The sequence below is a fragment of the Abramis brama genome (assembly GCF_963993115.1).
Source record: "Abramis brama genome assembly, chromosome: 2".
Lineage (NCBI taxonomy): Eukaryota > Metazoa > Chordata > Actinopteri > Cypriniformes > Leuciscidae > Abramis > Abramis brama.
In genome coordinates this window covers 1447557-1467049 of record NC_139964.1, presented here as the reverse complement: position 1 = coordinate 1467049, position 19493 = coordinate 1447557, and the positions used below count along the sequence as shown (strand labels likewise).

Below are 19493 nucleotides of genomic sequence, written 5' to 3'. Positions count from 1 at the left end.
ATAACTGTTTTCAAAACTGATAATAATCATAAATGTTTCTTGATCATCATATTAGAGAGATTTCTGAAGGATCATGTGACACTGAAGACTGGAGTAATGATGCTGAAAATATAGATTTGATCACAGGAATAAATTACACTTCACTATATATTCACATAGAAAACAGCTGATTTACACTGGAATAATATTACACACTATTACTGTTTTTTTATTGTTGTTGTTGTTGGTATTTTTAATCAAATAAATGCAGAGTTGGTGAGCAGGAGAGACTTATTTTAAAAACATTAAAAATCATGGCGATCCAAATCTTTTGACTGGTAGTTTAGATCTTAACTCGCACTTTATGAGCGTTAACTGGAATTGGCGCTCAGCAGCTTCTGTGAACATAAAGCCCGCCTATTGTGATTTGATTGGTCATCTCAAATATTCTGACATTGACGAGCGGTGACAGACCAATCACAGCTCAGATGAGAAGATCTTGGTGGTGTGCAATATCTGTGCTGCACTAAAGTAGTGTTAATACTATATTATGCAATTATTTCACCACATTTATATACGGCTGGAAGAATAGCGCGGTCTGGACCTCAGTGACCTCATATCTGGCTTTAAGCTGTCATTGTGAACCAGTGATCACTTTCTGCCGCTGTCACCTGATGGCTAATCCTTTTTTTTTTTAAATGTATTTATTTGATTGGGACAGCGCATGTTAATAAACAAACATGGAATACATGCATGTAAACGTGCCGGATTGTAGCCAAAAGCTAATTTCCATCCGTAGTCCCACGGGCTAGGAATCACACGGATCACAAAACATTACAGAATAAAATTTACATCTACAGTAAGTACATCATTCACATAAGACTTAAAAATTCATTCAGCTTCACAAACACTGTCACAATCCATGTACACACTACAAAATAAAGAAATTTAAAATGAGATACAACATACCCACTAATGTGTGCAACTTTGGTTTGTCCATAGCCATTTATTTCAACTGGGCTTTAACTTTAACTTTTAACTTTATCTATAAACTATATTATTATGAAATTATTTGGCCCATTTTTATCTAAATATATTTTTATAGATTATAAATTCACAATAACGTCTCGGTTACGCATGTAACCCTGGCTGGGTCTGCCTCCTCTGAGGGCAGCGCTTGCAGGTTCACCACCTGGTCTCAAAAGGGTGTGGTGGGAACCTTGGGCACATATCCAGGCCGGGGTCTCAGGATCACGTGAGAGTTAGCCGGCCCGAATTCCAGGCACGCTTCGTCAACCGAAAATGCCTGCAGGTCCCCTACCCTCTTGATGGAGGCCAATGCAACCAGGAGCGCTGTCTTAATTGACAGGAACTTAAGCTCCACTGATTGCAGAGGCTCAAAGGGAGCACTCTGCAGGGCAGTTAAAACCACTGAGAGGTCCCAAGAGGGTACGAGAGGGGAGCGAGGGGGATTTAGTCTCCTCGCTCCTCTCAGGAACCTGATGATCAGGTCGTGCTTTCCCAGAGACTTACCATCGACTGCGTCGTGATGTGCGGCAATGGCGGCAACATACACTTTCAGGGTGGAGGGAGACAGCCTTCGCTCCAACCCTTCTTGCAGGAAGGAAAGCACGAGACTGATCGGGCATTTCGTGGGTTCTTGATGTTTAGCAGAACACCAGTTGACGAAGAGGTTCCACTTCAACGCATAGGCATGTCTCGTGGACGATGCTCTAGCGGAAGTGATGGTAGCCACCACCGCTGGTGGTAGGGTACTCAAACCTGCCTCGTCCTGTCCAGGAGCCACACGTGGAGGTTCCAAAGATCGGGACGAGGGTACCATAAGGTGCCCCGTCCCTGAGAAAGCAGGTCCTTCCTCAGAGGAATTGGCCAGGGAGGTGCTGTCGCGAGGAGTACTAGTTCTGGGAACCAGGTGTGGTTGTGCCAATACGGGGCAACCAAAATTACCTGCTCCTCGTCCTCCCTGATCTTGCGCAAAGTCTGTGCAAGAAGGCTCACTGGGGGAAACGCATACTTGCGGAGGCCCCGCAGCCAGCTGTGCGCCAGTGCATCCGTGCCGAGCATGCCCTCGGTCAGGGAATAAAACAGGTCGCATTGGGACGAGTCGTGGGAGGCAAACAGATCTACCTGTGCGTCCCCGAATTGATCCCAAATCAGCTGAACCGACTGGGGATGGAGTCTCCATTCTCCAGCGAGAGGCCGAAACCGAGACAGCTCGTTGGCCATCTGGTTCAGGACTCCCGGGATATAAATGGCTCGAAGCGACCTCAGATGCTTCTGACTCCATATGAGGAGGTGGCGGGCGAGTTGCGACATACGGCGGGAGCGTAGACCACCTTGATGGTTGATGTACGCTACTGTCGCGGTATTGTCTGATCAGACTAGTACGTGCTGACCCCTGAGCAACGCACGGAAGCGGTGCAGGGCAAGATGTACAGCCAGCAACTCGAGGCAATTGACATGCCAAAGGCGCTGGGGTCCTGTCCAGGAGCCCGCGGCAGCATGTCCATTGCACATGGCGCCCCAACCCGTGGTGAAGGCATCTGTCAAGGCAAGGCAAGGCAAGTTTATTTATATAGCACATTTCATACACAGTGGCAATTCAAAGTGCTTTACATAGAAGAAATTAAAATAATAAAAAGAAATAAGAATAATTAAAACAGTTTAGAAAAATAAAAAATAAAATACAGTACAGTACAAACAGTCGGACGAACATTGGCACAGTGCTCATTCATTAAATGCATAGTTAAACAGATGTGTTTTGAGTCTGGATTTGAATGTGACTACTGTAGGAGCACGTCTGATCTCCTCTGGAAGCTGGTTCCAGCTGCGGCTGGCATAATAGCTAAAGCGGACTCGCCATGCTTAGAGTGAACCCTTGGTATTTCTAGCTGATATGATCCTAATGATCTGAGTGATCTGTTGGGTTTATATTCTGTGAGCATATCTGCAATGTATTGAGGTCCTAGGCCATTAAATGATTTATATACCAGTAATAATACTTTAAAATCAATCCTAAATTTAATTGGGAGCCAGTGTAAAGACCTGAGGACTGGTGTGATATGTTCATATTTTCTGGTTCTGCTCAGAATCCTGGCGGCAGCGTTCTGTATGAGCTGCAACTGTCTTATGTTTTTTTTGGGAAGGCCAGTGAGGAGTCCATTACAATAATCCACCCTGCTGGTGATGAAAGCATGAACAAGTTTCTCTAAGTCTTGTCTGGAAACAAAGCATCTAATTCTTGCAATATTTTTTAGATGATAGTATGCTAATTTAGTTATTGCATTGACATGACTACTGAAACTAAGGTCTGACTCTAGTGTCACACCAAGATTCCTGACTTGATGTTTAGTTGTTTGACCCCTAGAGTGAAGGTATGCGTTCACCTTGAGAACTTCATCTTTGTTTCCAAATGCAATGACTTCAGTTTTGTCTTTGTTTAACTGAAGAAAGTTTTGACACATCCAACTGTTGACTTCATCGATGCATTGGCACAGGGAGTCAATGGGGCTGTAATCGTTAGGCGATAGGGCTAAGTAGAGCTGTGTGTCATCTGCATAGCTCTGGTAAGCAATTTGGTTCTTTCTCATTATTTGGCTCATTGGGAGCATATACAGGTTGAACAGGAGTGGCGCAAGAATTGAGCCTTGAGGGACTCCGCATGTCATGGATGTCCACTCAGACTTATGATCTCCTATACTCACATAATAACCTCTCCCATCTAAGTATGACCTGAACCATTTTAGGACTATCCCAGAAAGCCCCACCCAGTTTTCCAGCCTGTCAAGAAGTATGTTATGATCGACAGTGTCAAATGCAGCACTGAGGTCGAGTAGTACCAGCACTGATAATTTGCCTGAATCAGTATTTAAGCGAATATCGTTTATTATCTTTATGAGCGCTGTCTCTGTGCTGTGGTGCGGTCGGAAACCAGATTGAAAATTGTCAAAGTATCCATTCGAGCATAAGAATTTGTTCAGCTGATTGAAGACAACTTTTTCAATGATCTTGCCTATGAAAGGAAGATTTGAGATCGGCCTATAGTTGCTTAATATGGTCTTATCCAGATTGTTCTTTTTCAGGAGGGGCTTGACAACTGCAGTTTTCAGGGAGTTTGGAAAACTCCCAGAGAGAAGTGAGGCATTTACCACTTCTAGAAGATCTGCTTCTAAACTGTTTAACACACTTTTGAAAAATGATGTGGGAAGTGTGTCAAGAGCACAGGTTGATGTTTTAAGGTGCTGTACGGTTTCTTCCAAAATTTTGCCATCAATTTCTTTGAAGTCAGACATAGTAACAGGTGGTTTGATGGTCTGTCTAACCCCAGGGCAACTCAAGGATGTGCTGATCACCTTTCTGATATTATTGATTTTCTCAGAGAAGAAAGAGGCAAACTCACTGCACTTGTTGTCTGAGAGCATTTCACTGGGAATCTGGCTTGGGGGGTTTGTCAGTCTCTCTACAGTAGCAAAAAGAGTGCGTGTGTTGTTTAAATTACTGTTTATAATATTTGAGAAGAAAGTCTGTCTAGCTTTGCCTAGTTCCATATTAAAAGCATGGATGCAGTCTTTGTAGATGTTATAATGGACTACAAGTTTTGTCTTCCGCCACATGCGCTCTACTTTTCTGCATTGTCTTTTCATATTTTGCACTGCTGTTGAGTTTCTCCAAGGTGCTTTTTGTCTGCCACTCTTCTTCCTGACTTTAACAGGAGCAATATCATCAATTACAGTTTTAACTTTTGAGTTAAATGAATCAAGGAGAAAATCAACAGAGTCTGTAGATATGCTTGGTGTTAAGGATATAGCCTTCATAAATAGTACACTAGTGTTCTCATTTAAGCATCTCTTCTTGACAGACACAGATCTAGTTTCAGTGGCAGGAGAGATCAATATATCAAAGAAAATACAGAAATGATCAGACAGTGCTACATCCTTAATAACAATCGATGAAATGTTTAGACCCTTACTGATAAGTAAATCTAGAGTGTGTCCACGAGAGCAAACTCTGCCCCCAGTTGACCCGAAGCACCGGAGCACCAAGTCCCGAAAGGGAGAACCGCGTACTGGTATGCCTGCCCCTCGAAAGCAAACCGTAGGAATGGTCTGTGTCGAGGAAGAATGGAGACATGGAAGTAGGCGTCCTTCAGGTCGATCGCTGCAAACCAATCCTGCGGCCGCACGCATTCGAAAATGCGTTTGGCCGTAAGCATCTTGAACGGCATCCTGTGAAGGGAGCGGTTCAAGACGCGCAGGTCCAGGATCGGTCATAACCCACCGGATTTCTTCGGTACAATAAAGTAGGGGCTGTAAAACCCGGACTTCATTTCGGCTGGATGGACATTCTCGATCGCACCCTTCCCCAGTAGGGTGGTGACCTCCGCTCTCATGACAGGGGCATTGCCACCGATGAGATGAGTGTGCTGAGGCTCGTGAGCGGCGCGCACTTTCATCCGAGAACTCTGTGTGCTCAGAGATGAGTGTGTCAGTTCTGTCTTTAACCACATTAGGGGTGCTGCCCGTCGAGGGACGAGCTGCGGGGATGGGATAACCAAGGATTCTCCCCCCGCCCTCCACCGGGGGAAGGAGCGGCCCTGCTACCGTCTCCTGCACAGAACTGAATGTCATCTCTGAGCAGCCCATCTCAGGAGTGCCGCTTGGCCTGGCGTTTAGCAGGGCGCGGGGCTGGAGGGGGCTGCGACGCCTTCCTGCGGCTTCCTCGACGACGCGGCCCGGGCGAAGGCTGCTGCTGGGGCCGTGCGGGGGGGGGGACCGTAGGAGGGCGTCCTCGGCGTCGAGCAGACTGAGGCACCTGTGCCGACGGCTGGGTGGAGGCAGCAGCGGGCCGTCGGGGCAGGACGTGTTTTAAAGCCTCAGTCTGCTTCTGGGCGGTCGAGAACTGCTGGGCAAAGTCCTCAACCGCCCCGCCGAAGAGGCCAGCCTGGGATATGGGGGTGTCGAGGAAACGGGTTCGCTCGGCCTCCCGCATATCGGCCAGGTTGAGCCACAGATGTCTCTCCTGGACCACACAGGTGGACATCACCTGACCCAGGGCTGCGTGCGGTCACCTTCGTCGCCCGGAGAGCAAGGTCGGTGGCGGCACGCAGCTCACCAAAGAGCCCTGGGTCAGTCCTCCCCTCGTGCATGTCACGCAACATCTGGGCCTGGTAGACCTGGAGTGTTGCCATGGCATGCAGTGAGGAGGCCGCCAGCCCCGCAGCTCTATAGGCCTTCGCCACGAGGGTGGAGGAGAACCTACAGGCTTTGGAGGGGTGCTTAGGATCGCCATGGGAAGAAGCACTCTGGGGACACAATTGCATGGCCACAGAGCGTTCAACCTGGGGAACCCCAGTGTACCCTTTGGCAGCCGCCTGATCGAGAGGAGGCAAGGCGGAGGAGGTCGCCGAGCGATGACGGGAAGACAAGGGTGCCTTCCAGGACCTCGTGACCTCCTCATGCACATCCGGGAAGAAAGGCATTGGGGTTGGACGCTGACGGGGATCAGCGGCCGCACCCAAAAAACGATCGTCCAGCCGCGAGCACACCGGACCAGGTGGCGGGGACCACTCAAGACCGATGGCCGCGGCTGCCCGGGAAAGCATGGCCGTCAGCTCGGGATCAGACTCGGGCAATGCTGGCGCACCTGAAGGTGGCAGCACAGCCGAATTGTCACTTCCCAAGGACTCCTGCCCACCTTGTGATGCAGCAATCGACATCACATCTTCCTCTGGAGTCAGAGGACTGTACCGCGGGCTCATTCGGACCACTCACGGGTTGCACAGTGCTAGAGGGGGGTGTGGAGCGTGGAATAGTCGGCGCTTTGTTCCACACCGTAACCCTCAGGTCACCCTGGCCACCAGCCAAAGTACCAGCTCTCGTGGAGCTCGTAGATCGGGGTGCGGATGAGGGGACTCTACCATGAAGGTCATTGAGTCTCGACTGCAACCGTGCGATGGGCATGTTCCTGCAATGGGAACATGACTCATCCACAAACGCTGCCTTTGCGTGCTCAATACCCAGACACACAAGACAGCGATTGTGCCCATCAGAGTCATAAATGAATAGACGGCAACCAGAAGTGCACGGGCGAGGCATCTTTAAAAAGACGTGCCGCGTGCAAGCTCTTTTAGAAAGGAGATTTCTCCGCAAATGTTGAAGCGACCAGGGAGAGAACACACAAACACTGGCAAATCACTGTGCAGAAAAGCAGGGAATGTGCACTCGCTGAAACTCGCTGTCACACCAACACTTGGAAAGAGGCTCGTCTCGAAGAGAAGGAGAGATGAATCTCAGGATTGGCTGTGGAGTGAAGTACATCAACTTGGCTCTGAAGCGAAAACATATCTGCATGTTGCCGGCGTACTTCCTTATATAGCCACGGCGTGGGTATGAGATACGCTATGCATTAGATTACTACCATCAGCTGATCACCGGTACGGTTCATTCACAAAATGTGAACCAATGACGTAGCACTACCCACGCAACTAGGCCTACACAATATTGCGAATTATAGTAGTCTACTTACAATTCGGGATCCAAATGGTCGGACGAGCCCCCATATGTCACGACTACCTGGCTCACAGTAGCAATGACATAGGGAGACCACACCGCTTGTTAAGTCAAATCCAATATACTCCATATGCTGATATTTCACAACATGTTTTGGCCAGTACCAATAAATACATATTTTCCTTTGTTTTGAAACAACACAGAGTCTCTCCTGTGCAGAGACTATAAACACATTATTCTTCATTTTAGTTAGTTTAGAGCTAAATCTATTTTCTCCTTCAGTTTCAGAGTTGTGAGGTCTCTGTGAATAGGGCTAAAGACTGATTTACTGGTATTTATCTAAAGCTCCTGATCACACACGATCTCTAAACTGTAATTTGCTATTAATTTTCTGTAATTTTCTAGCTGTAGTGTGATCTTCTTTTCTATTAATATTCCTGCAGACGAGGAATAAGACAGAAATAGTCAAATTCACTCAGTATTACTTGATCTATTCCAGCACTCCCTCAATTACAATCAAGCACAATTAACTGTAGACAGTTGTGTTGTAAGCAGTAAAACAGTCCAGTTCTTTATAGTCAAACTCATTTATTATGTTTGATAATGCACATTTCTGTCCACCCCAGACTGCTGATGGTCTTTATCTGTCCACCTCTGTGAAAATATCCACAGTTAAAAACACTGATTTATAGAAGACTGGACACATTATTCAGCTTGAGCTTATTGATGGAGAATATAGAGTTCATGTTGGCTAGTTAAACATAAACATAACTGGACAATTATGTGTGAATTAAACTCTCATTATAGTATATATGTGTTTGTTATATTAGATTGTTTGTTATTAGTGAGTGACATCACAGGTGTCAGTCGCAGCATTATATACTAGCTTTATATTTTCTCTCTGACAAACTGCCTGTCAAATAGTTTTTATAGTAAACTGTTTGTATGTTGTTGGTTTTGAATTGTTGGTAATACTTTACAATAAGGTCCCATTAGTTAACATTCGTTAATGCATTAACTGCATTAACATTACCTGATCGAGAGGAGGCAAGGCGGAGGAGGTCGCCGAGCGATGACGGGAAGACAAGGGTGCCTTCCAGGACCTCGTGACCTCCTCATGCACATCCGGGAAGAAAGGCATTGGGGTTGGACGCTGACGGGGATCAGCGGCCGCACCCAAAAAACGATCGTCCAGCCGCGAGCACACCGGACCAGGTGGCAGGGACCACTCAAGACTGATGGCCGCGGCTGCCCGGGAAAGCATGGCCGTCAGCTCGGGATCAGACTCGGGCAATGCTGGCGCACCTGAAGGTGGCAGCACAGCCGAATTGTCACTTCCCAAGGACTCCTGCCCACCTTGTGATGCAGCAATCGACATCACATCTTCCTCTGGAGTCAGAGGACTGTACCGCGGGCTCATTCGGACCACTCACGGGTTGCACAGTGCTAGAGGGGGGTGTGGAGCGTGGAATAGTCGGCGCTTTGTTCCACACCGTAACCCTCAGGTCACCCTGGCCGCCAGCCAAAGTACCAGCTCTCGTGGAGCTCGTAGATCGGGGTGCGGATGAGGGGACTCTACCATGAAGGTCATTGAGTCTCGACTGCAACCGTGCGATGGGCATGTTCCTGCAATGGGAACATGACTCATCCACAAACGCTGCCTTTGCGTGCTCAATACCCAGACACACAAGACAGCGATTGTGCCCATCAGAGTCATAAATGAATAGACGGCAACCAGAAGTGCACGGGCGAGGCATCTTTAAAAAGACGTGCCGCATGCAAGCTCTTTTAGAAAGGAGATTTCTCCGCAAATGTTGAAGCGACCAGGGAGAGAACACACAAACACTGGCAAATCACTGTGCAGAAAAGCAGGGAATGTGCACTCGCTGAAACTCGCTGTCACACCAACACTTGGAAAGAGGCTCGTCTCGAAGAGAAGGAGAGATGAATCTCAGGATTGGCTGTGGAGTGAAGTACATCAACTTGGCTCTGAAGCGAAAACATATCTGCATGTTGCCGGCGTACTTCCTTATATAGCCACGGCGTGGGTATGAGATACGCTATGCATTAGATTACTACCATCAGCTGATCACCGGTACGGTTCATTCACAAAATGTGAACCAATGACGTAGCACTACCCACGCAACTAGGCCTACACAATATTGCGAATTATAGTAGTCTACTTACAATTCGGGATCCAAATGGTCGGACGAGCCCCCATATGTCACGACTACCTGGCTCACAGTAGCAATGACATAGGGAGACCACACCGCTTGTTAAGTCAAATCCAAAATAATTTATTAAAACATTAAAGTACACAATGAAATCATAATTTAAATCAATAAATGTATCAAGTCAGTAAATGAGAAACAAAAGAAAACTAATCAAAAGTGTAGTGCAGATCAGTAAAGTGTAAACTTATGTGTAATGCAAAAAGAGTAGGATGGTGCTGCCGCCAGCCTGAAGGCCAGAGCAAAGCAGAGATGCGCAGCCCAGAGCAGAGTGAGAACAACTGGCAGGAGATGTTTTTAAACAGTCCCGCCAATCAGCTACTGTCAGATGGACCGAAAACAGACAGCTCCCCCTTCAGATTGGGGGTCGAGAAACGGCCCAAACATATTCTGTCCATGGTGGAGTGAGCACACCCAGCACAATAATATAATATACACACACACACACACACACACACACACACACACACACACACACACACACACACTCTCTCTCTCTCTCTCTCTCTCTCTCTCACACACACACACACACACACACACACACACTCGCGTTCAAAGGGAGGAAGATGCACACACACACACACACACACTCTTGTGTTCAAAGGGAGGATGATGCGCACACACACACACACACACACACACACTCTTGCGTTCAAAGGGAGGATGATGAACACACACACACTCACACACACTCACACACGCACACACACACACACGCACACACACACACTCTTGCGTTCAAAGGGAGGATGATGCACACACACACACATTCACTCACTATCTCTCACACACACACATACACACTTGCGTTCAAAGGGAGGATGATGCACACACACACACACACACACACACACACACACTCTTGCGTTCAAAGGGAGGATGATGCACACACACAAACACACACACTCTTACATTCAAAGGGAGGATGATGCACACACACACACACACACTCACTCGCGTTCAAAGGGATGATGATGCGCACATACACACACACAAACACACACACACACACACACACACACACACACACACTCTTGCGTTCAAAGAGAGGATGATGCACACACACACACACAATTCTGTTTCCTTTATAAAATGAATATGAATCATGTGTGTGTTTTATAGTGTGGATCATTGTGGAGAGTTCAGAATGACAGCAGGATTACACAAATGTAGGTCTACACACACACACACACACACACACACACACACACACACACAATCATTCAGTGATTTATTGTTGATTTGTGTCATTTAGTGAAATGTTTCTCTTCTTGAGTTCAGACGCCTGTGATCTCACACTGGATCCAAACACAGCACACACTGAACTCATTCTGTCTGATGAGAACAGGACAGTGACGTGTGTGTATGAGGATCAGCCGTATCCTGATCATCCAGAGAGATTTGATGATGATCCTCAGGTTCTGTGTGGAGAGAGTCTGACTGGACGCTGTTACTGGGAGGCTGAATGGAGTGGAGATGCTGATATATCAGTGACATATAAAGGAATCAGCAGGAAAGGAGGGAGTTATGACTGTGAGTTTGGATTCAATGACAAATCCTGGAGCCTGCACTGCTATAATAATGGATTCTCTGTCCGTCACAATAAGAACTACACTGTTATTCCTGTCGTCTCTTCATCCTCTAAGAGAGCAGGAGTGTATGTGGACGTGTCGGCCGGCACTCTGTCCTTCTACAGCGTCTCTGACACACACACACTCACACACTTACACACACTCATCACCACATTCACTGAACCCCTCTATGCTGGATTTGGGGTTCATGAGGTTAACTCCTCAGTGTCTCTGTGTGACATTAAACAGCGTCCTGAGAGAAACAACAGTGATACACACACAACCGGGTGAGTGAAATATACTGTGTCTTAGTGAAGGATTTCTCCAGACTGAATAATAGTTCAATCCTCTGTTCTTCATACATCACTAAACACTAGAGATGCACCATATTGGGTTTTTGCTGATACTCCATATGCTGATATTTCACAACATGTTTTGGCCAGTACCAATAAATACATATTTTCCTTTGTTTTGAAACAACACAGAGTCTCTCCTGTGCAGAGACTATAAACACATTATTCTTCATTTTAGTTAGTTTAGAGCTAAATCTATTTCTCCTTCAGCTTCAGAGTTGTGAGGTCTCTGTGAATAGGGCTAAAGACTGATTTACTGGTATTTATCTAAAGCTCCTGATCACACACGATCTCTAAACTGTAATTTGCTATTAATTTTCTGTAATTTTCTAGCTGTAGTGTGATCTTCTTTTCTATTAATATTCCTGCAGACGAGGAATAAGACAGAAATAGTCAAATTCACTCAGTATTACTTGATCTATTCCAGCACTCCCTCAATTACAATCAAGCACAATTAACTGTAGACAGTTGTGTTGTAAGCAGTAAAACAGTCCCGTTCTTTATAGTCAAACTCATTTATTATGTTTGATAATGAACATTTCTGTCCACCCCAGACTGCTGATGGTCTTTATCTGTCCACCTCTGTGAAAATATCCACAGTTAAAAACACTGATTTATAGAAGACTGGACACATTATTCAGCTTGAGCTTATTGATGGAGAATATAGAGTTCATGTTGGCTAGTTAAACATAAACATAACTGGACAATTATGTGTGAATTAAACTCTCATTATAGTATATATGTGTTTGTTATATTAGATTGTTTGTTATTAGTGAGTGACATCACAGGTGTCAGTCGCAGCATTATATACTAGCTTTATATTTTCTCTCTGACAAACTGCCTGACAAATAGTTTTTATAGTAAACTGTTTGTATGTTGTTGGTGTTGAATTGTTGGTAATACTTTACAATAAGGTCCCATTAGTTAACATTCGTTAATGCATTAACTGTATTTGTTAAAGTTAGTTAGTCAACTGTTCATTGTTAGTTCATGATAGTTCAGGTCCATTAAATAATATTGACAGATACAACGTTTGATGTTAATAATGTATTAATAAACATTGAAAATAACATTAACTGAGATTAATAAAAGCAGCTGACTCTTTGCTTCTGCCTTCTTCTGGTTCTTCACAGGTTCTCTCAGCCCAAACCTTCTGGGCTCGATATTCACCCGCTGCTGAACTGTCAGTCTTGTGTCCATATAGCTGATTCTGATCAGTGGCTTCAGATTGAGCCGTCGGCCTGTACAGATGAAGGAGGGTCAAAGTTCAGGGTCAGCACTGACCCAGGCCGTTACGAGTGTGTCAGGACCAGAATGCGATGGGTCTGTGACTGTGTCGTCACCCTTCAGTACCGTACCGTAGACGGACTCTTCCTCAACGCAGAGCTGGAGAGGCTGCAGTGCAACCGGATCGGTCCAGTGATTGACGTGACGGTGATCTCAGGGAAACTGGAGGAAGTTCATCTGCCCCATTACGCCTGTTTAGGAGAGTCTGACCCCTCTCTCAAAGATGCTGTGAAAGTCCTCACCGTAAAAGACGAGGGAATAACCACAGAACCTGTGCAGTTGACCCGATTCCATGCTAAGATTGTCCAACCATCCTTCTCTATTACAACTTTAATTATAAGTTGGATAATGGGATGGTATGAACACTGCGATCTTCTTCTCTACATGCATTCTAAAGATCCTCTCATTCTACATCTCTACTTATTTCCAATTGATGATCATGCAAAAGAAAAAGTTAAGAAACAAAAGTTTCCAAATGACCCAATAGAGCATCCCAGACCTGGCAGGCCATTTCGGATGAACATGCCACACATTCTTGACGTTCCTGGTGCCTCCACTATCAATCCCGAAGAAGGGATCACACTCACAAGAGAAACTCCCCCAAACTTCTTCAAGGTCAACACCCGTCTGGAGAATGATCTTCAAATGACTCTTATCAGAGAAGAGGATCAGAAGACTGTCTGGACTACAACGATTAAGAAAAATGAACTTGATCAGATTCGTCCTAAGAGAGACGAGCCGCGTCTGAATATTGAGGAAGGTAAATCACAGTTTTTTGATAAGCATTGGCCAGATCTCATTCAGGGGGTTACAAATGTCCAGATCATTGCATATAAACTCTGTCAGCAGAAACTAATTCATGAGGAACAATATTCAGAAATCACACATGACAGTTTAGCCAGTCAGGAGAGCATGAGAAAGATCTGTGATATTATACTCTAACGCTGAGGTTGAAGCAGAGGCAGAATCCAGATCCACATGCAGCATACTTTATTAAATAAACTCAAAACTTCACAGATGCAGACATAGACTCAGGACCAAGACTCGGGAACAGAACAACATACAAAGTCAAGAACCCACAAACACTGACACAAGACACAGGGTTTAAGTACAGAGTCAAACAAGCTAAACAAGATAACAAGGGGGCTGTGGTTAACTAGAGACACCTGGGGAGACTAATAGGCATTAAACATAACGGGGAACTGCTAAACATGGGACAAGACAGGGGAACACAGACATGAATCATGAAACATACGTATGTATAGTGACACTGTGAAACCTAAATTAATCTCAATTCTTCAGAAAGAGGAGCTTTACATTGTAGAACATCTTTACGATTCTAAACTATGAGCTCAAGGCGAATATATATGTATGTATATATATATATATATATATATATATATATATATATATATATATATACAGCGCTATGCATAAGTGAATACACCCATGCTAAAGTTGACTAAAAAGAGGAATAAAAAATCATATTTTGGAAATTGAACGTAATGCCTTAATTTAAAAAATTAGGAAAAATCCAACCTTTAAGGACACCAATTTTCTTTGTGAATGAATAATGTATCGTAAATAAATAAATGTTCTTCCTTAAAATACATGGTGCATAAGTTAGTACACCCCTATGTTAAATTCCCATACCTAGAGATTGGCATGGTTTTATTTCAGTTAGCCTAAAAGCTAGTTTGATTTGCATTGAGAGATGATCTTATGGAAAGTACCCCATGCCAATCTCTAGGTATGGTGAAGGCTATGTGATGATGTGGGGCTATTTTAATTCCAAAGGCCAAGGGAACTTTATCAGGATGCATAGTATCCTAAAAAAATAATAATAATAAAATACTTAAAAATAAAAATCTGCCAGCCTCTATGGGAATTTAACATAGGGGTGTACACACTTATGCACCATGTATTTTAAGGAAGAACATTTATTTATTTACGATACATTATTCATTCACAAAGAAAATTGGTGTCCTTAAAGGTTGGATTTTTCCTAATTTTTTTAATTAAGGCATTACGTTCAATTTCCAAAACATGATTTTTTATTCCTCTTTTTAGTCAACTTTAGCATGGGTGTATTCACTTATGCATTGCACTGTATATAAAGCTGCTCTAAAACAGCAATGACATGTTTTTCAAGATATTAATTGCTAATGACATTGCATTGCAAAAAACTAATTAAATGTATAAAATATTTATGAGATTTCTTTGCAAAGTAAACTTTCTGCAGGTAAAGTGATTTTGTATCCAGGTCTAATTATATTTTCTTATTTATTGGTGAATTACCATTGTAAAATCCAACAGTTGTTCTAACTAACACTCTTCAGTTAACTTTACTTAATGTCCTAACTTAATTGTAAAATTCTAGTAATCTGTACTATTTACATACTATGGCTTGGTTACTCAGAAAACCCAAAGTTAGATTAATTGTTCAGTTTGAGTGACATTTCGTCAAGCAAAAAGAGTTTCTGAGGCAGGGCAATTCTTAATAGACTTTTGACTCATTTTCTCCACTTCTGCAGTTTTCTTTCTCTGTTTGCATTCACTCATTTCCCAAAGTAATTTTGATATTGAATTGTCAGTACAACATTTTTAGAGAACATAAGCTGACTTCATAAATTGATTTTCTTAAAATGTTTTTGTTTGAACTCACCATTATGATTATCAGTGTTCCATTTGGTTGGGCACTTGGAACTTCATTTATATTATTGTAATTCTATTCTAAAAGGTGACATAACTTCTAACTAAATCATTTACTAGTCTATTTTTCATGTTGAATAATGGTCTTTTAAAATTGTATTGCTAACACTTGTATCATTAACACCTTGTGAAACTTTTAATTGAGTTGATATAATCCCACTATATTTGTGACAATATCTTGTAATTGCCCATGCTTGAGTCACAGACTTCACCATTCAGCATGTGAAACACAACAATGGTAACTATACTAAGTCAAGAGTAAATATAAAGTAAATTATCAAGTTCTCTCTACATGTCTTTTTTAGTTACTAAAACTCTTGTGTAAGTGACTATACTAACTAAGAATTTGCCAGTACAACATACTATTTCTATTTCACTTTACTTAGTTTTTTTAAGGCAATCGGTTTGCATGCTTTTTTTAATTAGGAGTATCTAATTAGATTCTACAGTGTATACAAACCTTCAGTTCGTAATCTAGCGGTGGGAGTTTTACGTCTCAGAATGTATATTTTATTAAGTTTACTCTTCTCTAGTTCATTGGAGGAGTAATCTTTATAAGAGTTTATTACACGTCTCTGTGGAATACTTGATTCTGATTGGTCAATCATGCCATCCAGTGATATGATATTCCCAGATAACAACAGAGAACAGAAACAGAGACTCATCCGGGTCACTGAAGTCAGCAGCGCTATACGCTCGCTAGGAACGAGTTTTACTTTGTGGAAGTTTTGCATTTTGTGAGCTGATAAAATATTTAAATATTTAAAACTCAGTCAAATCAATATTTTGTGTACAGTTAATTATGCCATCCAGTATCATGGACTCGCTCTCTGTTGTTTCATACAAATGCAGCTATTGCCATTGTGACTATTGTTTTGTACACTGTTGGATTATAAGATACAAACAGGTACGATTTTAAAACAGTTTAATCTGAAATCAATATCTCGGTAACACTTTAGAATACTGTTTCTTACTGCATAACTAATAAGAATTACTGAAGAACTGATAGTTAATTAGCATCTGCTCAGGTGAGTCTTGTTTTGTGTGGAACATGACAGGGGATTAGGGATGAATGTAAACAGTCTGCCGCTTTGGTGCATTCCACATAAGTTTTTTTCATAATTAATGTAATCGATTACGTCAACACATCGTTCTTCTGAGTAGTTCTATGCAACTTAATTTACTAATTTGATTCCTTTTTGTAGGGAGGTGGTAAAACTTCGGCTTGTGTACTGTTGTAAAATGGATATTACAATTAATGTACTATGGCAAGTTCATAGGAGGAGCTAAAATATATCTACATTATACACACACAATAATTTTACAACATTATTTAGCTCAAATAATTCATTTAGATCATGTAAATGTGTTATTCAGTCCTTCCATGGCAACATATAATGTTTTTGCACCTCTGACTACTAATTGTACTACTCCTAAAAAAACTTTTTATTTAAATCTTGTTTCCTGCTTTGTGTGTGACTCGCTGACAAATCACTGCCTGTTCGACAAGAGTTTGGATGAGATGCCTCTAAGAGACGAGACCTGATCTAACCCTAACATTTGAATTCTTCGAATCATGTGTTTAGAGTGACAAATACTGAAGATCTTTTTCTTTTTGTCCTGCAGAAGTGAATCAGCGAAGGAATATGGCGTCTGTTAAAGAGCTGCTCTTGGAGTCACTGATGGATCTAGGAAAAGATGAACTGAAGCACTTTCTGTGGTACTTGAGGAATCATGAGCGTATTTCAAAGTCTGAAATGCAGAATGCAGATGTCTTTGACACAGTGGACATGATGGTGGCACGTTTAGGACCAGAAGAAGCTGTGAAGATCACAGTGAACATCCTGAGGAAGATGAACCAGAATAATCTGGCTAAAGAGTTGGAGAACAAACACAAGGAAGGTAATGTTTAAAGATTACATTTAAATGTTTTCTTTCATTGTAAGGAGTGACTGTTTAGTGCTGTGATGGATTCAAAGTGACAAATGAAGTCATTGTTAAACTCAAATGTTTCTCTTTGCTCAGCTGATGTGTTTGTGTAATCTGATGTTTCATCTTTCTCTCACAGCTCGGACTGAGGGCAACATGAAGGCTTCTTCCACTTGCTGATTCAAAACAGATCAAGGGTAAATAATGATCGGTCTGGACCTGGAAATACATATTCATCCCATAATCATATTCAAGTATTGAACTTAAAGGGATGGTTCGGAGTAAAATCAACCTAGGGTCCTTTGCACCATGACCTCGAGCCAAACACCCCCCAGAAGCCTTTTCTCCATTGGTCGAACATTATTAAAGTTAGAGCTTATTTAGAGATATCAGCCGGATGGTTTAGTGCAGGCGCTAATGAATCCTATGATGTATCTGGTAAATTACCCCACTAATAATGGCCAGAATGGTACCAAACTTCTACAGTAGTACAAATAGGTTCTGTACTCAGAAAACGAGGCATTGGAAAGTTTGTAAGTACATCAGGAGTTTATTTAAATAACACTTGCCTGACGGCTAATGATACCGCTAACCCGGACGTCAACGTCACTTCAGTCACAGAAGTGGAAATATTCTGAATGATAGACACTCTGAATAATGTGCTGTAAAGTAAGACTGTCATGAGTTAATGGACCGTTTCCCCTCTTTTTTATTTTGAACTCAAATACAGGGAAGGTAAAACAAGTTTAATATTAAAGTAAATGTATAGCAAGATTTATATTTGTCTAACTGTATTTAATACTTGTTGGTGAATTGTTTATGTACATTTTTATAATTTTTCATAAACTTTTCAACATTTCATGTTGAATTTTCTTAAAAAACATTTTTGTGGCAAACAGAATCCAGCTCTTCTTTTCATGTGATTATATTCTTCTGCAAACACACAAAGTTTGGTGAACTGCAATAATGTCACATTTAATATTTTCTTTATCTAATAAAAGCTATTTTTTTCTAACTTTATTTTGTTGTGTCATAATTTAACATTTGGATATTTCACTGCATGGAAATATTCTTAATGAATAGACATTCTGAATAATGTGCTGTAAAGTAAGACTTTCATGGGATAATGTATGCAACATAAACGACTCTGGGTAAATGCAAATTAGCTCAAGGATATAGGGAATTTTGGAAATATTAATAATCATAACTCATGGTCATAATTCATAAGTCGCATGTACATTTATTTGATCAATTATCGAGATTACCTTGTTCTGTAACTGGTCTGATCATTAGTCATTCGTCCAGCGAATAAATGTAAGATCATCACAGTTAAGAAGAGGTATTTACAAACTCCAAGAAAGTTCTATCTTCTGGCCACGAACATCAAACTTTCTGAGTTTATGAATTAAAAACTACTCAAGGTAGTCTATAATATCGAGCTTGTAGCTTAATTAGATCTTTTAATTTCATTGACTTTATAATGGTGGGTTTTCAAACACAGAGAAAGTGAAAAGTATAAATGGATTTTAATAAATGCAAAACTAGAGAGATTATATGAGCTACAAATATAAACGTACGTAAAAATGCAAACACTAAAACAAACAAACATTTAACCAAACAAGAACATAACGTGATCAGAATAAAATGAAACGAAAGAAAGAAAGAAAGAAAGAAAGAAAGAAAGAAAGAAAGAAAGAAAGAAAGAAAGAAAGAAAGAAAGGATATAGAGAGAAGGGAAAAGCTAGTAATTATTACATACAGAAACCTAAATTCACGAGACACCTGGAATCAGCTTTTATCAGATAAATATAGGCTACTTGCAAGTTTGTTCTCTGTTCGGGTGAGGCTGAGGCAGGAAGCGAGGATGGTGTCCTGTTTTTGCTGCGTCTTCAGGTGTTGCGG

At 42.3% G+C, this 19493-nt stretch overlaps 1 protein-coding gene across 3 annotated transcripts in view; it reads left to right on the top strand.

Annotated features, from left to right (window-relative positions):
- LOC311077437 (NACHT, LRR and PYD domains-containing protein 1 homolog) overlaps positions 1–18606 on the top strand; it is a 79974-nt gene extending 61368 nt beyond the window's left edge. For all 3 annotated transcript variants that reach the window (XM_084105907.1, XM_084105905.1, XM_084105906.1), the window contains 5 exons: positions 10862–10908; positions 11021–11597; positions 12797–13710; positions 17289–17564; positions 17731–18606. In XM_084105907.1, coding sequence (XP_083962033.1) covers positions 10862–10908; positions 11021–11597; positions 12797–13710; positions 17289–17564; positions 17731–17771 — 1855 coding nt within the window. In that variant the 3' untranslated portion in view covers positions 17772–18606. The remainder of the gene's footprint in view (positions 1–10861; positions 10909–11020; positions 11598–12796; positions 13711–17288; positions 17565–17730) is intronic.
- Positions 18607–19493: the final 887 nt, after the last annotated feature.